This window comes from Lontra canadensis, unplaced genomic scaffold (genome assembly GCF_010015895.1).
Source record: "Lontra canadensis isolate GAN:19392208 unplaced genomic scaffold, GSC_riverotter_1.0 scaffold2, whole genome shotgun sequence".
Taxonomy (NCBI): domain Eukaryota; kingdom Metazoa; phylum Chordata; class Mammalia; order Carnivora; family Mustelidae; genus Lontra; species Lontra canadensis.
This window is the reverse complement of record NW_022630996.1, coordinates 10,924,337-10,949,235: the sequence shown is the minus strand read 5'-3', so window position 1 is coordinate 10,949,235 and position 24,899 is coordinate 10,924,337. Positions and strand designations below refer to the sequence as shown.

The 24,899-nt window shown below is 38.8% G+C and overlaps 1 protein-coding gene across 7 annotated transcripts in view; it reads left to right on the top strand.

Moving 5' to 3' along the window:
- The first annotated feature begins 1,949 nt into the window (after window positions 1-1,949).
- The window catches only part of AGBL3 (ATP/GTP binding protein like 3), a 55,070-nt gene continuing 32,120 nt past the window's right edge, over window positions 1,950-24,899 (top strand). For 5 of the 7 annotated variants that reach the window (XR_004383954.1, XM_032868817.1, XM_032868807.1 and 2 more), the window contains exons 1-8: window positions 1,951-2,057; window positions 3,807-3,911; window positions 5,034-5,094; window positions 8,178-8,363; window positions 14,998-15,105; window positions 17,631-17,769; window positions 19,145-19,924; window positions 24,663-24,825. Coding sequence is in view for 6 of the 7 variants with exons in the window: in XM_032868817.1 (XP_032724708.1) it covers window positions 3,852-3,911; window positions 5,034-5,094; window positions 8,178-8,363; window positions 14,998-15,105; window positions 17,631-17,769; window positions 19,145-19,924; window positions 24,663-24,825 (1,497 nt within the window). In the remaining variant the exon portion in view is untranslated. Of the gene's footprint in view, window positions 2,058-3,806; window positions 3,912-5,033; window positions 5,095-8,177; window positions 8,364-14,997; window positions 15,106-17,630; window positions 17,770-19,144; window positions 19,925-24,662; window positions 24,826-24,899 lie in introns of those variants that run through there. The other 2 variants (XM_032868850.1, XM_032868858.1) reach the window with 2 other exon arrangements.

Here is a 24,899-nt window from a genome sequence, read left to right as displayed (position 1 = left end):
TTCAAACTAAAAATCATGAGACTTAAGCCCCAGCTCTCCCTTTGATTTCTTGTGTAATCTGGTTAGCTCGTTTCTTGGAGCTTCTTCATCTTATTTACCTGACACCTTGAGGCTTGCAACCCTGATTCTAAAATCCAACAGAAAAATAGATTCCATCTTTAAACATTCTCTGTACATGTCACCTTTAGTTGCATATGTACGGCATAAAACAAGGTACAACTCTAAAAGACACGTGATGGGGTTCAGAATTAGTATCCACAAAATGTGCCACTTGGCATGCAGATTATTTAAAGCTGAAGACAATCTAGGCCCAGAGACTCAGGAAAAGCTTTTTATTTCCCCTCTGAACTGCCTCTAACAATTTAGAAAGATGGCCTGGTCCAGGAAAACAGCTATCACCAGAGAGCACTACAAAGGGTATGGGCTAGGTGTAGTAAGCCAGAAGGAGCTTGGCAGGGCATGTCTGTTCAAATCCCTCTCTGTGTCCCCTGTCTCTGCATGGCAAACATCTGTTTCCCAAACATTTGCTCTTCCCATCCTCCTGTGAAGCCCCAGACCCCACCTTCTCCTCTGTTCAGGGTGGCATAGGAGCCTCAGTTGCCTGTCTCAGAGGCTCTCCTATCCCTGTGAGGTGTCCATACATAAGAAATGAAACATACTTGTCTCCTATTAATTTCACATCCATTTAATTAATGGATATGAAATTAATACCAGCCAAAATAACTTAGACTAAAAATTTTCCCTCCTATACACACCAAACATCTGAAGACTTTTTTTTCAGCTACACTTGCAAAGCTGTTTCAAGTATATTAAACTATCCACCAGACGTAAAGGCCAAGGGGAAATCAAGATGATTTCAGGAATAAGGTCTTTGTCTCTTATGGACCAGAATGTCTAAGTCTGCTATGAGATGAACGTATTTCGTTAGATTAAGACAATACAGTGATTTATGTGCATTTGCTAACCGTGATGCTACTTAAAGAATCTTTGAGCTGGTAAGAGTTTTGAGTATTGTCTATCACTCCTCTATCGAGTATTTAGAGAGAAGTCTCGCTTTCGGAATAAAGATGATTAGTCACACGACCCTGCAGAATGCAGCTCAGTGTGGGTGGAAAGACCACCAAAGCCTAAGTCTTAACCAGTTCGCTCTACTGCCTCCTCAGAGAAAGGACATGGCAAACAACCGACGTGCAGAAGCTGAAGGAAGGCTTTGCCTTCCCTGCTTCTAAATTACCCCTCCACGACCCTAACGCAGCCGGGGATTCTCTGCCCCTAGCAACTCAGCCCCTAGTTCCCGTCATCCCCTGGGCTCTCCCCTTCCCCGCCCCAAATCCCGTGTGAGCTGTTCTCCTCTGCCCCGGTCGCTAGGTGATTCCCGAGGGCTGTCGGGAGTCTCGCGAGGGAGGGTGTACCGTTGCCCTAGAAACGAGTAGGCCTCGCCTCTCGGGGAAGGGCGTGGCTGAGGCTGTGAACTACAGCGGCGTTCCTTGCAGCGGCTAGACTCTAGGTATCTCCCGTAGGACCGCTGCGGCGACGACCGGCCAGGCCAGAGGACTCGGGGCGGGGGCGAGGGCCCGGCCTAGGCGGTGGAGAGGGAGACGACATCGCACACCCGACGCCCCTTGCCCGAAGCGACCGCGCGTTCCAGAAAATGAGCTCCTCCCCATATTGCCGGGTCCAGAAGTGAGGGTGGGAGGAACAGCTTAACCGACTCGGCTTGGGGCTTGAAAGTGCTCAGCCCTCCCCACCGAGAAAGGGACCGTGCCTGCCCGCGCCTGCCCGCAGGCCTGCCCCGCGCGGCTGGGCTTGGAAGCGTCTGCTTTCGCCTCTTCTGCCGCAGACGTGGAAGCTACCCGGGAAGCGCCCATTAGCCAATGTGTGTGTGCGGCTTTCCTGAAGCCCAGGTTCTACATGACAGCAGGTCAGCGCGCTGGTGTGCCACGGAAGGAAGCAGAATCAGGGTTTATGCCAAGTTCTCCAGATTTGGAGTTGTGGTGATCCCCGGGTTGAGACTTAAGTCTCTTAATACTGGAGGAGGTGTCTTCTCTGTTGCCTTAGTAGGTATTCGCTTTCTGTGGAGAGGAGCATAAACCGGTAGACTTGAAATTGGCAAGTTCCTTTGGTCTCTCAAAAAATAATAGAATCTTAGCAAGGAATTTCTGTTTCTCCATTGTCTTAATAACCACTTTGGAGGATGCTTGCCTGGGAGGAGTACTGGTCATGGCCAATAGAACCTGATCGCTATTGAGATTTAAGTAAGAATAATTGAATATTAGAACAGAGAACAGCTACAGAATATTAACTCAAATATAAAGAGAAAAGTGTATTGTAGTAATTTGACCTTTTGGTCCATTGAAAATTAAGCAGAAAAAAATTATATTAGATTTCTTTTTTTTAAATTTTTTATTATGTTAGTCATCCTTTAGTACATCATTAGTTTTTGATGTAGTGTTCCATGACTCCTTGTTTGCATATGATACCCAGTGCACAGTGCAATATACGTGCCCTCCTTAATACCCAGCACGGGGTCAACTCATTTCCCCACCCCCTCCGGTCTAAAACCCTCAGTTTGTTTCAGGGAGTCCACAGTCTCTCATGGTTCATATTCCCCTCTGATTTCCCCCCACCTTCATTTTTTCCTTCCTTCACCTAATGTCCTCCATGCTATTACTTAGGTTCCACAAATAAGTGAAACCATGATAATTGTCTTTCTCTGTCCCCTCCAGTTCCATCCATGTTGATGCAAATGGTGGGTATTCATCCTTTCTGATGGCTGAGTAATATTCCATTGTATATATGGACCATATCTTCTTTATCCATTCGTCTTTTGAAGGGCATCTCGGCCCTTTCCACAGTTTGGCTATTGTGAACATCGCTGCTATGAACATTGGAGTGCATGTGGCCCTTCTTTTCACCACAACTGTATCTTTGGGGTAAATACCCAGTAGTGCAATTGCTGGGTCGTAGGGTAGCTCTATTTTTAACTTTCTGAGGAAACTCCACACTGTTTTCCAAAATGGTTGCACCAGCTTGTATTCCCACCAACAGTGTAAGAGGGTTCCCCTTTCTCCACAGCCTCTCGAACATTTGCTGTTTCTTGCCTTGTCAATTTTTAGCTGTTCTGAGTGGGGCAAGGTGGTATCTCAATGTGGTTTTGATTTGAATTTCCGTGATGCCTAATGTTGAACATTTTTCATGTGTCTGTTAGCCATTTGTATGTCTTCTTTGGAGAAGTGTCTGTTCATGTGTTCTGCCCATTTTTTGACTTGATTATTTGTTTTTTGGGTGTTAAATTTGAGAAGTTCTTTATAGACCTTGGATACCAGCCTTTATCTGTAATGTCATTTGCAATTATCTTCTAGTATTCTGAAGGTTGCCTTTTTGTTTAGTTGACTGTTTCCTTTGCTATATTGTTAGATTTCATTGCATGAGTAAGTAACTATAGATTTTCTGTGATTCATGATCTTTTTAAATGGCTCGGGATCATTCTTAACTTGCTATGCCCTGTGGCAATGTAAATACAGGATGTAAATGATTTGGCTGTGTAGCCTGGAGATTTCTTTTTTCAATTATTTATTTGATTAGTCTTTTATTGTGATTTTGTCTCTCTTTCATGGAAATGGAAAATTTCTTCAAATCTCTGAAAATGAATGTTTAATTAGCTGTGTCCTAATTAATTTAGCTTTTAGAGAAGCCTGTTGTCACTGTTAAATATAATTAGTTATATAAGGTGAGGGTTACTCATTTAGTGTAATAAACACCTTCAGGTTAAACAGCAAATAAGTTCCTTAGAAATTGTTTCACAGCCTACCTACATAATAAAAGAAATTTCAAGCCACACATTGGAAGAAATGTCAGAAGATTCAGAAAAGGAAGACTATTCAGATAGAACAATCAGTGATGATGAATCAGTAAGTCTTTCTCAGTTTTATCCCACTTAATTTCAGATAAGACTTGTGTTACAAATTCCCAATAAAATCAGTTGGATGTAAAAATCAATTAGATGTTTAAATCACTTGTCACTGAAGTTGGAAAATAATTTTAAGGCCAAGACATTACTATGTGTGGTATACCTTATCTAGAAAGAGAACCTATATTGATATTTTTGGGGAAATATTTTGGCTAAGGTTCTTCTGAGTTTTACTTAACAGTGTGTTTTAAATCATTACTAAGGTTTTTATAACTCATGTTCAGTTAGATGTATTAATTCTGTTACATCATAACAGGTATCATAATAGTGGATCCCCTATGTTCTAAACCTACTGTGTATCACCATAATCGGTTTAATGTGGCTCTGATGTAAGAAAGGACAGGACATAGAGGAAGAAAAAGGGAAAAACAAAATGCAGTATTTCAAAATATTTTTTTTAAGATTTTATTTATTTATTTGACAGAGATCACAAGTAGCCAGAGAGAGAGAGGAGGTAGCAGGCTCCCTGCTGAGCAGAGAGCCCGACGCAGGGCTCCATTCCAGGACCCTGGGATCATGACCTGAGCCGAAGGCAGAGGCTTTAACCCACTGAGCCACCCAGGCGCCCCTCAAAATAGTTTAGTTCTATTACATATTTATGAGAGATTTCCTTCAGATTTTAATAAAATATAAATTATCAGGTATAAAAGTTAAGGTCCCAAAATAAGCTTCTTCAAATAATGTATCACTCTTTAAGTCCATGGCTTTCTATGCTGCTTTTCTTTTTGTTTTGGTTAACTTTATTCATAGTTTAAATTGTTTTGCCAGGTTTACCGAGAATCTTTAAACTTGATTCCCTCTGTATAGTCATTAATATGACCTTACCCAATGAAAGAAGGGGGATGAAAGATGAAAACGTGAAGATTTCGGGGTATTTGAAGTATTGCACACTTTGAGACCAATAGCCCATAATAGTCCTTTGATTTTTTTTCATTCATTAAAGAATAGAAAGATGTGCTCAATTCTAAGTACTAAAATAGATGTAAAACATTTCTGGAAACTGTTGGTTTTTTAAAAAATATCTTAAAACTTTTAAAAATATCTTAAAATTCTCCTGTTTTAGGATGAGGATAACTTCATGAAATTCGTAAGCGAAGATATCCACCAGTGTGCACTTTTAACAGGTTTGAACTTATCCATATATTCTCCTTTCTTATCTTATCCATATATTCTCCTTTCTCTTTAGGATAAGACCTTGAGTGTTCACTCAAGGTCAGTGAAAAATAAGGAAATGAAGAAACTAGAAAAAATTCAGATTGAATAATACAGAAGTGTATTCTGATATTGGATAAGGAAAGAAAATGTATCCACTTTTATAAGAATCTTTGGAGCTCAGACTTTTAAGGTTTTAGGTAAATAATATATTTAATAAAACTAAATAAAAGTGGTCACTACTTTATAAAGGAATACACTTAACATAAGGATTTACACAGGCATTTCTTTAAATAGCTCTTTAAATTTACCGTATGACTCGTTATAACGGACGCAGTGTTTTTGAAGTACAGTTTATTTAAATGAAGTATGCCTGTTTAAAGAGTTTCCTTAATAAGTGGTTCATTTGCAAATGCACATATATGTGGACTCTTGATGTATATTTGATTTTTAAAATTTATACATTTAGAGTTGTATTTAGAGGTTTTTTTTAGTTTGTATCTAAAATATTTCTTCTAAGGGCGCCTGGGTGGCTCAGCGGGTTAAAGCCTCTGCCTTCGGCTCAGGTCATGATCCCGGGGTCCTGGGATCGAGCCCCGCATCGGGCTCTCTGCACGGCGGGGAGCCTGCCACCCCCTCTCTCTGTGCCTGCCTCTCTGCCTACTTGTGATTTCTATCTGTCAAATAAATAAATAAAATCTTTTAAAAAATAAAATAAAATAGTTCTTCTAAATATTCACATATGTATCCCAAATAATCTGAAATTGAAGATAAGGCTTTAATTTTTCTTTTTTTCTTCTTTTTCTTTTTTTCTTTTCTTTTTCTCTTTCTGCCTTTGTTTGTTTGTTTCTTTCTTTCTTTCTATCTTTCTTTCTTTTTAACCATCATCCTAAAACAAATCTTTTGAGATACCTACTATTGTCAGTTTGGTATGTATCCTTCTAGACCTTTTTCTTTGCATTTATATACATATCTATACCCATACTCATAGAAAATTTGTAGTACTAGTTTATGGACTTCTTACTTCCATTTTTTTCTTTTTAAAATTTTGCCAGTCTGTTGGAAGAAATGAGGTAACTCAGTTTTCAACTAACGTTTCCTTTATTGCTGAAGAAATTGAGAACTATTTTATATGCTTGTCTATAGTCACTTTTTTTTTTAAGCTTTTATTTATTTATTTGACAGACAGAGATCACAAGTAGGCAGAGAGGCAGGCAGAGAGAGAGAGAGGAGGAAGCAGGCTCTCTGCTGAGCAGAGAGCCCGATGCGGGGCTCAATCCCAGGACCCTGAGATCATGACCTGAGCCAAAGGCAGAGGCTTTAACCCACTGAGCCATCCAGGCGCCCCTATAGTCACTCTTATAATGAATTGCTTGTTCACAGTAATCCTTTTTTAATGTTGCTTCCATTATTTAGAATTATTTTAATGTTAAATTTATCATTTATTTATGGCTCTTTATTTTTATATCTGTTAAGCTTCCCTATCCCAAGGTCATCAATATAATCATCTAAGTTTTCTCTAAATACATTGAATTTTGGTATTTAATTTCCCTATAATTTACATTTATGAATAATAAGAGATATAGATCTAATTTTATTTCCTAACTCATAGCTGCCTTGCCATTTTTGAGTCATACCATAAATTAGACAGAATGTGGTCTGTTCACATATTGAAATAGTAGATGCTTAAAACTGTTGCATAAATGGATCTAAATAACAATTCTGAGAAATAGCAAGGGAAGGTGTTATTATTCCTTATTCACCTATAGTAAAATTTATGTTCAGCAAGGCTGCATTAGCCAAGAAAAATCGTATAGAAACAAAGTGGTAGAACTCAGTTTGTCTGACTCCTAGTCCAACTTGCTGTATCTGCTATTATACAAAAATAGCTCAAAACTATATCTAGGTAAAAAGCCATGTTTGGAGGTAGTAGAACAAGAGGAGTCAGTGAGACAAGTGGAAAACCAAGTATGTGAAAGCTAGAGAGAAAACCAGAAAGTGTAGCATCATAAAAGACAAGGTGCATGAGCTTAGGGAGGGGAGATTATCCACATCAATTTGATACCCCACAGCTATCCTATTGAAAGAGATAGGGCCTCTGCACTACCTACTTGGGGCGACCCCATTATATTATATGTGTGTTAATATCTTGGTGTTGTGTCACACAGTGACCCTAGAATGAGAACTGAGAGAAAGTTGTGACTGAGAGTTCACAAGCAACCTTTGAGAATAAGAAATGGTGGTGAGGAATTATGGTCATGGGGTGTATTAACCTGTTGGACAGATGATTGCCTCAATATGATTAAGTTTAAGAAGACTACAGTAGGGGTACTTGGGTGGCTCAGTCAGTTATGTGTCTGACTCCAGCTTAGATCATTATCTGGGGGGTTCTGGGTCTCAGGGTCCTTGGGTCCAGCCCCACATCAGGCTACATGCTCAGCAGGGAGTTTGCTTGTCCAGCTCCCTCTCCCTCTGCCCCTTCCCTAGCTTGTGCTCTTTCAGTCTCTGTTTCAAATAAATAAAATATTTAAAAAAAAAAGACTCAACAGTAGACTGTTTGCTAGAAAAGCTACAAGAAATAAAATGGTTTTGGAGTAGCATCTAGAATTTAGCATAAATTAATAATATCTGAGATCAACAACTACTTTTTAGCTATTGTGAAGATCAACTGTTATAAAATTTTAATTGTAATCTTTTTTAAGATTTTATTTATTTATTTGTCAGAAAGAGAGAGAGAGCGCGCGCACAAGCAGGCAGAGTGGCAGGCAGAGGCAGAGAGAGAAGCAGGCTTCCTGACAAGCAAAGAGCCCGATGCGGGACTTGATCCCAGGACCCTGGGATCATGACCCAAGCCAAAGGCAGCAGCTTAACCGACTGAGCCACCCAGGCGTCCCTTCAATAGTAATTTTATTTTTTTAAATGGCTTGACTTATAAAATATCCATAAATACTCGCAAATTAATGGTATTGGAAGGGGGAAAGGAATATATTTAAAAATTAAAGGAATTGGCGTTTTGCTTCTTATCTCTCATGATTGTGTTTGAATCTTTTTTCAGCTGACTCTACTAGTGACCCATTTTTCCCCCGAACTACTCAGATACTGTTGGAATATCAACTAGGGAGATGGGTGCCACGTCTTCGTGAACCACGAGATTTATATGGTGTCTCTTCTTCTGGTCCGCTGAGCCCAACACGGTGGCCGTACCACTGTGAGGTCATTGATGAAAAGGTCCAGCATATTGGTATGTTCTTAGCAGTTTTGGGAATTCAAATATTAGCAAATGAACTTTCCAACCTTAATTTTAATGAGGAGACTCATGGTGTCAGAATAGTGCATTCCAAGAGGAATATAACATGAGCTATACGTGTCGTTTAAAATTTTCTAGTGGCCACATTTAAAAAAGGAAAAAGAAACATGTGAAATTGATTTCAAATATGTATTTTATTTAACCCAAGTTTATCCAAAATATTTTATTCTTTTTTTTCATAGGAAGTCTTGGAAATCTGGTGTGCACTTACACTTGCACTTTAGCTCCAACCAGCCACATTTCAAGCGTTCAGAAGCCACATGTGCTTAAAAGAGGGACTTAAAACACGTGCCAGGTTGTTGTAATTCTAAACAATTCGAAATAGCATGACTGTCCCAGTCACATCCAAACTCCTGTATAAAGTGAGGTCACGGACAGAGCATGCCAGATGGCTGTGCAGTCTAGCTCCTGTTTTCTCCCTGTCTCTTGCTCCCCCCCACCCCCACTGAATATCTTTCTTCTATTTATCTTTATCCTCTTTTGCCTTTCTTCCTCCCTTTTTTCTGCTTCTCTTCCTCTCTTATTTTTTATATCTTTATACCCCTCTGTCTTTTTTTCTCTCCTTACCTTCTTTCTGCTTCTTTCCTTTATGTTTTATGGACCCAAAGAGGGCATATTTTAGTGACTATTTTTACGTTTTGGTATGTATGCAGTCCCAAATTTAGTTTTCATTCAGTGTGTTTCAGCCTTGTCTTCCCAGTCCTCACACCCAAATAACAGAAACATTTCCATTTCCCATCACCTCCTCAGTGCCACTGTTGTTCACTTTGTGTTGATTGTAGCACATACATTATTGCTGGGTGGAGATCTTATTAGACATTCACTAGTGAATAAAATTAAAAAACAGCTATACTTACTATAATTGTCTCTATTAACTATATTGCTTACTTAAATCAGATGCTGCTTGGGCATTCTTATAAACTAAGTTATCTCTTTATATTACCTAGTAAACAGAGAAAGAGGGGAAAGGAGAAGTGCCTCTCTCCCTTCCCCTCTCCCCCCTCTCCACATATATATGCTTCAGAAGACTTCAAGTCAAAAGTTCTCAGCTGGGTCTTCATGCCCCTCTGGTCATACTGTCAAGGCAGGCCGTCGGATTCTGCCAGATGAGAGCCAGCAGTAAGCAAACTGCCCATGGTGGGTACCAGGGGACTTTCAGACTTCAAATAGCACATTATAAATCTTATCTCCTTATCTTGGCCAACTGTCAAAGCTAGATATCCAGACTTTCCCAGCTATAAAAAGAACTTTTCCAGTTCAGCTACAAATGAACGCTGTCCTACACAACCATATATCTTGAAAGTCTTTCCATATTAGCTCATATATACCAGTCTCTTTTTTTCATAAATTAGTTCATTATAAATAATACTTTTTTTAACTGGTCTCTTATCAGTGAGTTTTAGATGTTTCCAGTTTTTGGCTCTGACAAAGAGAACTTCATGAACATTCTTTTTTTTTTTTTTTTTAAAGATTTTATTTATTTATTTGACAGAGAGAGATCACAAGTAGACAGAGAGTCAGGCAGAGAGAGAGAGAGAGAGAGAGAGAGAGAATGAGGGAAGCAGGCTGCCTGCCGAGCAGAGAGCCCGATGCGGGACTCGATCCCAGGACCCTGAGATCATGACCTGAGCCAAAGGCAGCGGCTTAACCCACTGAGCTACCCAGGCGCCCCATGAACATTCTTTTATATGTGTCCTAGTGTGTGTGTGTGTGTGTATGTGTATGACAGTTGTAGAGTAAATTTCTGGAGTTTCTGGTTAAAAGGATATTACCAAATTGCCCTTCAAAAGGAACTATAACAATGTACAGTCATAAAAAGTTTGTATGAGTGTGGTTGGTGGTCTTCAAGATTACCCTCAGGTTCAATGATTATAGAAGGACTCCTAGAACTCAAAAAAAAAAAAAAAAAAAAAAGAAAGAAAAGAAAAAAGCTATTAAACTCATGGTTTTGGTTTATTACATGAAATGATACATATTAAAATCATCAAAGGTTAAAAAAAATCAGCAAATGCAAAATGGACATAGGCTAGAGTCTAGGAGAGATCAGGTACAAGCTTCCAGTTGTCCCCACCCCCAGTGGAGTCTTATAGACAGTGTTTAATATTCCCAGCCATGATGTGATAACACACATGAAGTTTTGCCAGTCAGGAAAGGTCATCCAAGCTTTGGTGTCTATGGTGTCTTTTGGGGGCTAGTCCTATCTCCATGGAGTACCCATATGGCCGGCCTTAGTTACTCAGTCTCTAGCCTTTCCTGTTAAGGTGGATAGCATGTGGTGTAAGTCCCTTTACCATAAGTCACACTGTTAGCATAAATTATCTGGTATGACCCAAAGCCCCAGGTAGACAGATAGACTCTTATTAAGCAGGATATTCCAAAGTCTGAGAAGGAGTTTCTTCTAGGAGTTTCACAAGGGTGAAATCTTTCTTTGGTGTATACAGAGTTTAGACAACCCAGGCCTGCTGAATTAATCCTTTACTATGCAATGAGAGGGCCTGTGTGCCCATAGACTCACAAACACTGTTTAGTTAAACCTGATTTTCAGCAGTCTGATACTGTTTCATATATGTTGTTTTTCAACATGTGTATTCTTTATATTCTTTATTATGTATATTTATGTATATTCTTTATTCTTTATTTATTGAACATATCTTTACATATATGTATTGACTGTTTTAGTTTTTTTTTTTAAGATTTTATTCATTTATTTGACAGAGAGAGATCACAAGCAGGCAGAGAGGCAGGCAGAGAGAGAGGAGGAAGCAGCCTCCCTGCTGAGCAGAGAGCCCGATGCGGGGCTCGATCCCAGGACCCTGAGATCATGACCTGAGCCGAAGGCAGCGGCTTAACCCACTGAGCCACCCAGGCGCCCCGACTGTTTTAGTTTTTTATTTATTTTATTATGGTAAAAGCACTTAACATGAGGGCTACCCTCAGCAGATGTTTAAGTGTGCAATACAGTACTGTCAGCTAGAGGCACAGAGTTGTTACAGAGCTTATTCATCCTGCATTATTTTTTTTTATAAGATTTTATTTATTTGACATAGAGACAGCAAGAGAGGGAACACAAGCAGGGGGAGGGGGAGAGGGAGAAGCAGGCTTCCCGCTAAGCAGGGAGCCCGACGAGGGGCTCGATCCCAGGACCCTGGGGTCATGACTTGGGCCGAAGGTCTCTTAACGACTGACCACCTAGGCACCCCCATCCTGCATTACTGAAGCTTTGAATGTATTGATTAGAAGCTCCCCATTTTCCCCTCCCACTTGCTCCTGGCCCTGCAACCACCATTGCGCTTTCTGATTCTGAGTTTGACTATTTTAGATACTTTATATAATGTAGAATCATGTGGTATTTGTCCTTCTGTGACAGACTGACTTCATTTAGCCACATGTCCTCAGGGTTCATCCATGTTGTTGCATATCGCAGGATTTCCTTTTTTAGGACTGAATAATATTTTTTTTTCTCTCTCTCTCTCCCTGTACCCTCTCTCTCTATGCCTTCTTTCCCTCCCTGCCTCCCTCTTCCTGTGTGTGTAGCACATTGTCTTTGTATCATTTATCCCTCGATGGACATTCAGATTGTCTCCACATCTTAGCTATTGTGCACAGTACTGCAATGAATGTGGGAGTGCCAGTATCTAATATCTCTTCGAGATCCTAATTTCAGTTCTTTTGGGTAAATACCTAGTGGTTGGACTGCTGGATGATGTGGTCACCTGGGAAATGCAAATTAATACCACATCAAAATACCACTTTACACATACTGGCATAACTGGGGTTGAAATCTGGTAACATGTGTTGATGAGAAATTAAACATATGCCCCCCAAAAAACTTACATGTAAGTGTTAATATAGCAACATTATTCTGAATAGCCAAAAGACTACATTTTACCTTTGAACTTAAACTAAGCACTTAGCAATGATGACAGCATAGAGCATAAGCCGCCGATGGATGTAACATTGGTTGACAGCTTTGCATTGTCAACTAAAACGGAAGCTATGTATGTCCTAAAATTTAGAATTCCTACCTCGGGATCTACAACAAAGAGGAATGTGGGCACATGTGTTCCAAGGAACACGTATAAAACTTTTCATAGAACCATTGTTCATAATGGCGTCAACCTGAAACGACCTGAATGTCCATTATAAGTAGAAGTGGATAAATAAGTTATAGCATTTTTATGTAGTAACATATTGCATAGCAATGAAAAATGAACAAATTACAGCAACGCTTCACAAGATGGATTGATTTCACAAATATGTGAAAAAAGAGAAGAATGTGTATTATGTAATTCAACTTATGTAGGTATAAAAATGGGCAAAACAGCTCTAGTTTCATATCAATATCATATCAATATATTTATGCATATATATATGAATACTCAGATTATAAAATTATAAAGGCAGATGAAGAAGCAATTATGTTATGATAAGGTTAATGGTTATAGTTCAAGGGGAAGGAGGAGCAAGTGATTAGAAGGGGGTATGAGTGGGGCCGCTGAGGGGCTGGCAGTGTAATCTTGATCTAAGTGATAGATACTTTGTGATAAAGCACTTCTCATAAGTATAATTCCTCACAAACATATTGTTTAAACATTTGGTTTATTTCTGGGCATGTGAATTATGGGTAGAAGTATGTTTCAGTAGATTTTTAAAATGAGCACAAGTAATTGGCCAGTTCAGAATAGAATCTGGAAATAGGCTAACACATTTAAGACCAAATTATTTTTGATAGAGTCACCAAAGCAATCTGGTGGGGTAAGTCTTTTTAATAATTGGTGCTGTAACAACCTGGTGTCGTATAGAAAAAATAAACCTTGACCTTTACCTTTCTCAGCACACAAAAAAATTAATTCAAGATAGATCACAGGACTAAGCGTAAAAGTTAACATCATAATATTCCTTGAAGAAAACATAGGACAGTATCTTCATAATCAGGATAAGAACAGTTCTAGAGATGACCCAGAAAGAAAAAAGAAATAATGAAAATAAGTTTGACTTCATCAAAATTTAAAACTTCTCATCAAAAGACATAATTAACAAAATGAAAAGGCAAACCACAGTCTAATATTCCCAGCACATATCTGACAAAGAACTTGTATGCAAACTACATGAATAATTCCTCAAACCAATAATAAAAAGAAAACTAACTGAAAATGGGCAAAAGAGTTGAACAGACATTACATTGCTCAAAGGAAGACATATAATGGCTAATAAATGAGGAAAAGTGTTAAACATGGGAAATGAAAATAAAAAATCACAGAGAGATACCACTTGATATTAGAATGGCAAAATTTTTAAAAATTTTAAAGGCTGATAACTGCAAATATTAAAATCTAGAAAAACTGGAACCCTAACACATTGTTGGTATGAGTATAAAACTGTAAAACCACTTCGAAAAAAGGTTCAGCACTTTTTCTTTTTCTTTTTTTTAAGATTTTTATTTATTTATTTGACAGAGAGAGATCACAAGTAGGCAGAGAGGCAGGCAGAGAGAGAGGGGGAAGCAGGCTCCCCGGTGAGCAGAGAGCCCAATGCGGGGCTCGATCCCAGGACCCCGAGATCACGACCTGAGCCAAAGGCAGAGGCTTAACCCACTGAGCCACCCAGGCGCCCCTTGTTTTCTTTTTAATAAAAGAAAATATACATCTATGTATTTGTCAAAACTCATTGAACATACAGTTAAGATCTGTACATTGCATTATATGTAATATGTAAATTTAACTAAATTTAAAAAAATAGCCACAGGGGTGCCTTGGTGGGTCAATGGGTTAAGCCTCTGCCTTTGGCTCAGGTCATTATTTCAGGGTCCTGGGATCAAGCCCCACATCGGGCTCTCTGCTCAATGGGGAGCCTGCTTTCCCCTCTCTCTCTCCCTGCTGCTCTGCGTACTTGTGATCTCTCTGTCTGTCAAATAAATAAATAGAATCTTTAAAAAAAAAAAAAAAACAGCCACAATTCTTCATCCATGTATCTTCACCCTTTGTAATGTCATCTTGCGTCTCCTGCTATCAAGAAGTGTCCTCTTGGGCGCCTGGGTGGCTCAGTGGGTTAAGCCGCTGCCTTCGGCTCAGGTCATGATCCCAGGGTCCTGGGATCGAGTCCCGCATCGGGCTCTCTGCTCAGCAGGGAGCCTGTTTCCCTCTCTCTCTCTCTCTGCCTGCCTCTCTGTCTACTTGTGATCTCTCCCTGTCAAGTAAATAAATAAAATCTTAAAAAAAGAAAAAAAAAAGAAGTGTCCTCTTTTCCCCATCCCTTGAAATGGGATGGCCTGTGATTTGCTTTAGCAAAACCAAGTGTGGCATAAGCAATAGCATGTCATTATTGACCTAGGTCTCAAAAGTCTACGTACTTCTGCTTTCTCTTAAACCCTGTCCAGCCACCATGGAACAATCCATAGCTAGCTTGCTGGATGGTTGAAAGAAAGAAAGCCTGGATAGGTAGGCCCTGCATAAAACACTAAATATTAGCCTGGATATACCAATGGATAATTTGAAAACATGCAATAAAAAATTTCCTGTTTTATTTTAAGTAGTAGTATTCAAATCAAGTTTTCTCTTTGTTTTTCCAGATTGGACTCCTCCTTTTCCTGAGCCAGTGTACACCCCAACAGGCCTAGAGATGGAACCCCTTTATCCAAACTCCAAGGAAAACACTGTAGTTTATCTAGCTGAAGATGGTGGGTACATAATGAAACATGTTGCTCTAAAATATAATTTGGTACCTAGATTCATCCCTTAATTATATTTGTTTTGCTATTTATAATGGAAACTGCAGATTACCAGGAAGTCCCTTTCCCCATCACGATGTTTGGTTACAGACTGACTGAAATCTGGACTCAGTGCTGATTATATTCTTGACGGTGTACGGCAGTTTATGCAAAGTTACTTTAAAATAGAACCTATTGCCCACTACAATGGAGAGTTATATTTAGAAGGAATTACGCTTCACATCAGTTTTCAAAGATGAAACCACTGGAGCATTCTACAACTATTGCTGCTGCTCTGTTTATAGGTCACATTCATGCAACCTGTCAGGTGACCTTCTTTTCATTTCATGCCAGTTCGATAGTTTCTTGAGATTTCATCATTAAAAGGGAAGATAGCCCACACTGCAAGTAACATCTAAGATTGTATCTCCGGAAAGTTTTTGGTTTTTTTTTTTAAGATTTTATTTATTTATTTGACAGAGATCACAAGTAGGCAGAGAGGCAGGCAGAGAGAGAGGGGGGAAGCAGGCTCCCTGCTGATCAGCGAGCCCGGTGCGGGTCTCGATCCCAGAACCCTGAGATCATGACCTGAGCCAAAGGCAGAGGCTTAACCCACTGAGCCACCCAGGTGCCCCACCGGAAAGTTTTCTTAACAGTCACGATCAATATTTGTACTTGGAGAACCCTAGGAACACGAAATCTCATATCCGCTTTAGGATAGTATGCTAACAAACGTAGATGTCTCAGCCTATAGCCTAACCTTTGTAAGGAAGTATGGGACTCCTGCACAGTTTCACCATCAGAGTTCTGTATCTTAAGATAACTTCCAGGGAACATACGTATTTTATCTAAAGGGCTGGCAAAATAGAAGAATTTATAAGGATTTTTTCCTATATAGTAAACAATTCTAGAAATCCTATACTCACATATTTTTTAACAACTAGGGTAAAGACACGCATCTCTGATTTTTTGAATTTAATTTCAAATATTTACATGGCTAACCTGCCTTAGAACTTCCACACATTTCAATTCTGTGTGTGTATGTGTGTGTGTGTGTGTGTATACATATTTTTATACATATATATACACATATATATTTTTATACATATATACACACATACACACACACACACACACACACACACACATATTTTTTTTCAAAGTCTCCTGTTAATCCCAACATCTGGGTTATCTTGGGGTTTGTTGAAAATGTGTGTGTGTGTGTGTGTGACTGTAGATCACATTTTTCCTGCTTTTCTTCATGCTTCATAATTTTTCCTAATCCTATGCAAGACATTGTGATAGATATGTAGTAGGAGTCTGTATTATGTTCTTTTAAAAAATTATGCCAAATTTTGTTCTGGTAGGCAGCTAAGTTGCTGGCAGATTATTTTGCTTCTTTCAGGTTTGGTTTTATTTTTTTAATTTACTTTTTTTTATTTTATTCATTTATTTATTAGAGAGAGAGAACATGGGGAGCAGCGGAGGGAGAGGGAGAGGCAGGCTCCCTCCTGAACGGGAAGCCTGATTGGGGCTCTGTCCTAGGACACTGAGATCATGACCTGAGCCGAAAGCAGACGCTTAACCAACTGAACCAGCCACCCTGGTTTTATTTTATTTTATTTTTTAATAAGGACAGATCTGTTTTCATTTTGTCTTCGTCATTTAGTCCTAGGTCATTGTCCTTGCCCCTGGATGTGGTACTTACACCTAACATGAAGCCTTTCTGGAGCCGTGATTGAGTGGCTGAGGTATTCAATGAAGTCTTTCCATTCTGAATGGTTTAGAATTACAGTATATTCCAGAATGGCATATCTGATATCTCAGCCCCACAGTAACACTCTCTTACCTTGTTGAGTCTCACCCTGTGCTTCTACAGCCAAGCCCCCAGCCAAGGACTGGGGAACCACCGTGTAGACTGTTGAGGCCCTTTGTCTATGTAGCTTTCTTCTCCCTGGTGTCCTGCCTTAGACATTTCAGCAGCCCCACGCAACTTCCTTGCCTCCTCAGCTCAGTAAGACCGCTCCACTACTATCTGTAAGTGCCACCCTCTTAAGATGCAGTCAGACGGTGTTCCCAGGAAGAAAGCCAGGGTTAGACATGGCCTTACTTGATGTATTTTTTTTTTCAAACCCTCTGTATAGTTCTAGTCTATATGTTATCCAGATGTGTGAAAACAGCTCATTTTCTTTGGCCCAGCTTTATAGCTAGTTATAGTGGAAGGGCTAGTTCAGATCCAATTACTCCATAATAATCAGAAGCAGAATAAATATTTTTAATGTGAGAAAAGTACATGAATTTATTTTGGGCATTGCTTTTCCAGTCTGAATACACTTAGACTTTCTTCTTTCAACAAATCTGTATATTAGTGGCAAATTACTTTAAAATTTAAAATCCTTAGTGACACTTCAATTAGACCATGTTTCCAAATTCTATGCAGAATAATCTGTATACTTTAGACACGGCTTGACATTACGTTCTTCTTCTGCCATCAGCTTACAAGGAGCCCTGTTTTGTGTACTCCCGAGTAGGGGGCAACCGAACACCCCTGAAGCAGCCTGCGGATGACTATAATGATACTTTGACGTTTGAAGCAAGGTTTGAGAGTGGAAATCTGCAGAAGGTAGTCAAAGTGTAGGTTTTAATTATTTTTATTTGAGGAGCTAGACTGTCAGCTGTTTATTGTTTCCTGTATTAGGTACATTAAAGTTGTAGTAGTCCTAAATGAACTGCAGCTCCCTGAGGTATGATGCCAATTGGAGATGATTTTAAAGGGGGTACAAAAGGTTCACATTCTGGACTCACTCTGAACTTAAACAGGTTTCTGTACTGTAAATTATTTTTAAAGATTTTATTTATTTATTTGACAGAGAGAGATCACAAATAGGCAGAGAGGCAGGCAGAGAGAGGAGGAAGCAGGTTCCCTGCAGAGCAGAGAGCCTGATGCGGGGCTCGATCCCAGGACCCTGGGATCATGACCTGAGCAGAAGGCAGAGGCTTTAACCCACTGAGCCACCCAGGCGCTCCTGTACTGTACATTTTTAATACACCAGTATGAACTGTCCTAGAGACACATGCACACTGCTTCTCAGACTTTTTAATGGAATAATATTTGAGATGAATGTTCCATTAGATATGTTTGGGAACATGAATCTATCCAAGGGCATTCTTTAAAAGATTTTTTACTATTAAAAAACTTAAGTACGGAGAATAATACAGTTCTCCATTAACCATTATCTACCCATCACCTAGATGCAACAACTATGGTTTTGCATTATTCATTTCACCTAGTCATAGGTCACTGTTGATAACACAAACATACACAAAGGAAGTACATAGTGCTGATGGAACAGAAGGTTACTTGGTAAAGAAAAAGTCACAATGACCCCAGTAAGATTGTGTGTGTGTGTGTGTGTAGAAAACAAATGTACCAGTAAAATTGTTTTTACCTTTAAGTAACCTCAGTGACTAAGTATGGGGAATGCAAATAGTTAGTAAAGACAGTCCTCAAAGAGTTTCAAATTTTTTAATGTATGTGGTTGTATTAACTTATATGTTTTAAATCTTTCTCAGTGATAGTATCTCAGCTCCCTAGAGTCTGAATCTAATAGAAAGCAGGAATATATATCTGAAGTTTAAAAAGGAACATTGGACTTTAATTCAGTTTCACGAGCACTTTAATCACTTCTTTTATAAGAAACATAATTGGGTTGAAATACAGACTTTTTTATCAAACGCCCATTTTAATATACTCTCTTGATTTACAAAAGAAAACAAAAAGGCTTTAGAGAATTAACACAGAAGCAGTGTCACATCCAATGAAAAAGAAAATTTCAAAACTTTAATCTTTTACAATTACTTGCTATTGGATGCTGCCTAAATAAACAGCTTCGGGGGAAAGGCTTTCTGTGAACAGGTAAAAGTAAAATAATTTTCCTTATTTAATTTAAACTTGAATGTCATTTTTACATTTTTATGTGTTTCTTTTTCCTTCCTTTCCTTGTATTAGGGCAGAATATGAGTACCAGTTGACCCTGCGCCCTGACCTCTTCACAAATAAACACACCCAGTGGTACTATTTCCAAGTCACTAATACCCAAGCGGGAATAGTCTACAGATTCACTATCATCAATTTCACTAAGCCTGCTAGTCTTTACAATCGGGGTATGCGCCCACTGTTTTACTCTGAAAAAGAAGCCAAGACTCATAATATTGGCTGGCAGAGAATAGGAGACCAAATCAAGTATTACAGGAACAACCAGGGACAAGAGGGGCGCCATTATTTCTCTCTCACATGGACATTTCAATTCCCACACAACAAAGACACCTGCTACTTTGCTCACTGCTATCCATATACTTACACCAACCTGCAAGAATACCTTTCTGCTATCAATCACGACTCCATACGGTCCAAGTTTTGTAAAATACGTGTCTTGTGCCACACAATGGCTAGGAACATGGTGTATGTATTAACGATCACCACTCCCTTGAAGAACACTGACTCAAGAAAGCGAAAGGCTGTGATTTTGACTGCAAGGGTCCATCCAGGAGAAACCAACAGCTCTTGGATCATGAAAGGCTTCCTAGATTATATTTTAGGAGACTCAAGTGATGCGCAGTTGCTTCGGGACACTTTCATCTTCAAGGTGGTACCCATGCTGAATCCAGATGGTGTGATTGTGGGAAATTATCGTTGTTCCTTAGCTGGACGAGATTTAAACCGTAACTATACATCTCTCCTGAAGGAATCCTTTCCTTCTGTTTGGTATACCCGGAACATGATCCGTAGGTAAAATAAGCCTCGAATTACCTCTCTGCTTATTTAGTAAACTTGGTAGTGAGATTTTCGCTCCTACCATCCCATTCCTTTTACTCTAGCTTTTAAGGTCGCTTAACTGATAGTTTAACTATAGCTACTTAATTTTTTCCCATCTCTCCACTCTTCTCTCTGGCTTTATGCCACTGGATTCACTAGCCTTTTCTTAAATAATGAATAAGGTTCTGGAACATTTTAATTGCTTTGTGAAACAGTGAAATTTCCATTATCCCAAATCTGGTTTCTTGCTAAAGGTGACGCTGATACTTAGTTTGGGATGCTTGAATCTCTTACATGTGGAAATTAATTCTATCTCAGAGGGCTTCCTGGCACTATGTTGATCATACATTGCTCTTTGATAAGGCTTTTTTTTATTGTTTTTTATTTTAATTCCAGTATGGTTAGCATACAATGTTATATTAGTTTCAGGTGTACAATATAGTGATTCAACGATTCTGTACATTACATAGTACTTATCATGATAAGTGTACTCTTTATTAAGATAAGTCTTGGGGCATCTGGGTGGCTCAGTGGATTAAGCCTCTGCCTTCAGCTCAGGTCATGATCCCAGGGTCCTGGGATCGAGCCCCACATCTGGCTCTCTGCTCAGTGGGGAGCCTGCTTCCTCCTCTCTCCATCTCTCTCTCTCTCTCTCTCTCTCTCTCTCTGATCTCTGTCAAATAAATTTTAAAAATCTTTAAAAATAAATAGTCTTTTTGACTATCAGGTTACATAGTCATTAAAACTTTGATAAATAATAGTTTTATTTCCCCCAGAAAAAAATTAAATAGCTTTAAATTTTCCAAAGAACCCAGAACAGTAAATGCGCATAGTATTTAAATATTTGTTGAGTGGGTGAATTCTTTAATAGTTTCAGGTGATAACAGCCAAAAATAGGCATGTGCTAGAGCAAAAAGATTTATTAGAGTCACAACCCCATTCCAAGTCCAAAGCCCCCTAGCCTTTTTGGCTAAGAGAGTGGAGTGGAGTTAAAATATCAGATTGGAATCCTACTATATCATTTACTAACAACCATTTTTTGCCTTCCCAGATATGTGACCTTGAGCAATTTAAAAGCAAATCTAAACCTCAGTTTTCTCTTCTATCAAATGGTAATAATAATACTTAGAGGCAGGAGGATTAAATGAGAGAATCATTAATAAAGTGCCCAGAATAAAACATGGAGCATTGAAAGCTCTAAATGTATTTAGTGTTAAGTAAAAAGTTGTTAATGAATCAGATATAGATGTAAAAACTCTTTGTAAACTCTTCAGGATTATTCGAATATTGACAGTAATAAGTACTATTATACAGAGTGTTTATATCCTGATCCCAGGGTTACCAGAACCCCCAGTGTAGGCACAAGAACCCTGTTTCAGGGCTGAAGCCCTCAAGGATACCTCCAGTCTGTCGAGTTGCTGACAGGCTTCAGAAGTACCTAGAAGCATGGCCCCAGCTGTCTCAGTTCGGTCTCAATTTTCACTTCCACGTTAATCCTTTTATCTGCTTACACAGGGAGGGAGTGAAATGCAGATCCCCACGGAAAGGACTGAAAACTGTTGTTTCCATACCCATCACAAACATGGTGGACTCCAGGATTCCCTGCAATTATCTGAGAAATGTTAAGTGATAAAAACAAAAAACAGAAACAAAAAAACCACCCATGACTTCTTTATGTAACTGAGGATGGCAAACAACCAAGACCGTGAAGTGCAATGTGGTACCCTAGATTGGATTCTGGGGCAGAAAAGGTGTTAGTGGCAAACTAGCGAAATCCAAGGAAGATTGGGAGTTTAGTTACTAGTGATGAACCAATGTTGGTTTCTTTGTTTTTGAACACTGTACCATGGTTATTGAATTTGTTAACATTAGGGAAAATGGGGTGAGGGATATATGGAAACACTCTTACTATTTTTTGCAAATTTTCTGTAATCTAAAATTATTCCAAAATTTTATATATATATTTATATATCATATATATAAATATCAGTTTCCTTTTATATATATATATAAAAGGAAACTGATTAGCAATATCTATATCTACTTAGTGCTCTTTGACTTTAAGGGTCCCTGGTCCAACACAAGATGGAATATAGGCCAAGGCCCTTTGGCTTGTCTCTTATGGAAAATACTTTAAATGTCTCCATTCTCAGATTGCCTTGTAAGAAGGTTAAGGTAGGAATCCATTCAGTTAGTTTCAGAAAGACTTCCAAGAAAGAAAACTACCTTAATGCAATTAATCATAGTTAGGTAAGAATAAAAAGTCACATGTGTTGGAAGGCAAGCAGCTAAGATTTAGAATATTTAAAGAATATGAGAATTTAAAAAAAAAGAATATGAGAATAAAGAAAGAGTGGATTTTAGTGTAGGATGCTTAGTATAAGATACTTAGACTATCTTAACCTGTGGGTAAGAAAAAAGACCCTAGCCATTTCTCAGGTGATTTAAATTCATGTAAAATTAGACCCTTTGGAAGTAATGAGATATCTTTGGGAATTACTGAGAAGTTTATTCTGATTTACCTGTAAGAAACTGAAAGATCATTAAAACTGGAGAAATGCCGGCTAAAAAATGTTCAGCATATTTCATATTTAAGGCCCTAACGTGATAATCTTGCTTTATAATCCACTTCTAAAAACTTAAAATGATATTTTAGTGGCTTTATGTCAGTCTTGTGTTATCAATTAGAACTTATTGGGCACCAAATAAAAGGGCAGTCAATTAATACATGTAACAGACCTCACTTTGGGATTTCACTATAGTTTAAAGGAGTATTAGTCTTAATAGAAGCTACACTTTGAATATTTTGATTTTAGGTTTTAATGTTTTTGTTATGAAAGTAATACATTTCATATTACTACAAATACCATTACTAACATTTTTGTATTTATCCTTCCAGATATAACAAATAGTGTATGTAATATTGGTTAAGTAATATAATGCATAAAGTTTAGAAATATGAAAAAAGGCAAAACCCATCATTCTACCACCTTAATACCACCACTTTTTTTTTACCTTTTTAAAGCCTCTCCATTAGTTTTTTTTTTTTAAGCTTTTTTTTTTTTTTAAGATTTTATTTATTTATTTGACAGAGATAGATCACAAGTAGGCAGAGAGGCAGGCAGAGAGGCAGGCAGAGACAGAGAGGGAAGCAGGCTCTCTGCTGAGCAGAGAGCCCGATGTGGGACTCGATCCCAGGACCCTGAGATCATGACCTGAGCTGAAGGCAGCGGCTTAACCCACTGAGCCACCCAGGTGCCCTTTTTTTTTTTTTTTTTAATTTATTTATCAGAAAGAGAGAGAGAGCACAAGTAGGCAGAGTGGCAGGCAGAGGCAGAGGCAGAGAAGCAGGTTCCCCACTGAGCAAGGAGCCCAATGCAGGACTCGATCCCAGGACCCTGGGATCATGACCTGAGCTGAAAGCAGCAGCTTAACGGACTGAGCCACCCAGGCATCCCTAGTTATTTCCACCAATCAGTTTGGGGGCTTATTTTATTTTTTTAAGATTTTATTTATTTATTTGTCAAAGAAAGAGCCTGGCAGGCAGAGGGAGAAGGAGAAAGCTTCCCGCTGAGCAAGAAGCTGGATATGGGACTCAGTCCCAGGACACTGGGATCATGACCTGAGCCAAAGGCAGACGCTTAACTGACTGAGCCACCCAAGCATCTCTGGGGGCTTATTTTTTATTGCTTGAATATTGATCATATTCCTAAGTTATACAAGCTAAGAATTGTGCTCCTAAGAAATGTGTAATAATTTCCTTATTTATTAGAAATTTACCAGAAAAAAAATTCAAATTTTGGTACCATTTTTCTCACTTTAATCAAGGGTCGTATAATAATTGGTTCGGCACCAGGTTGTCAGGTTCTCAATTTTTTTTTTTTTTAAAGATTTTATTTATTTATTTGTCAGAGAGAGAGAGAGGGAGAGAGAGCGAGCACAGGCAGACAGAATGGCAGGCAGAGGCAGAGGGAGAAGCAGGCTCCCTGATGAGCAAGGAGCCCGATGTGGGACTCGATCCCAGGACGCTGGGATCATGACCTGAGCCAAAGGCAGCCGCTTAACCAACTGAGCCACCCAGGCGTCCCAGGTTCTCAATTTTTAACAAATATTTGGATACTTGCGTGCATAGCACTGTTCTAGATGATTTGAAGCATTTCTTACCCTTAACAAGATTAAGTATCAAAAATATGAAGACTTCCCAAGGTGAGTCTCAAGCAAATGGTACCAATATTATGTGCTATAGGACTTCAAAAAAAGAAAAACCTGTGGCCTTCACTAGTCAGGAAGTGAGACTTGAAGTCAGCCTTGAGGGATGAGGGGCAGTATTGCACTCATGGAAATGAAGAAAGAAGGTATTAGACTCAGAAAGATTCTCTCTGAAAGCTAATGGGCAAAGTAGGAGTGAGCTGTTTGCTTTGTATGATGGAAAACCAGAATAATGAAGCAGAGGGATCCTGTTGGAGTGTCTTGGGAGTAAGGTAAATTTTGTCCTTGTAATGGAAGGTAAGCATTCATATTTTATATATAGCTAATGGGAAATTATTATAGATGTCTTAAAATTATTAAGAATATACAGTCAGGATAAGAGAAAGAAAGAAAGGATATAAGAAATTCTGTTTATTTGGATAGTAGACTTGTAAATCCATAGAAAAATGCAGAGTTAAAATTTAGTAACTCCTTGTAACTTATTCTTTTTTTTTCTCGGTAGATTGATGGAGAAACGAGAGGTTATTTTATATTGTGACCTTCATGGCCATAGTAGAAAAGAGAACATCTTCATGTATGGCTGTGATGGTAGTGACAGGTGTAAGGCATTATACTTACAGCAACGGATCTTTCCACTTATGCTGAGCAAAAATTGTCCAAATAAAGTAAGACCATTGAAGATTTTTAACTTTTTCTTTATTACATGTTGCCCACCTGAGACTGCAGAATAGATCACCTT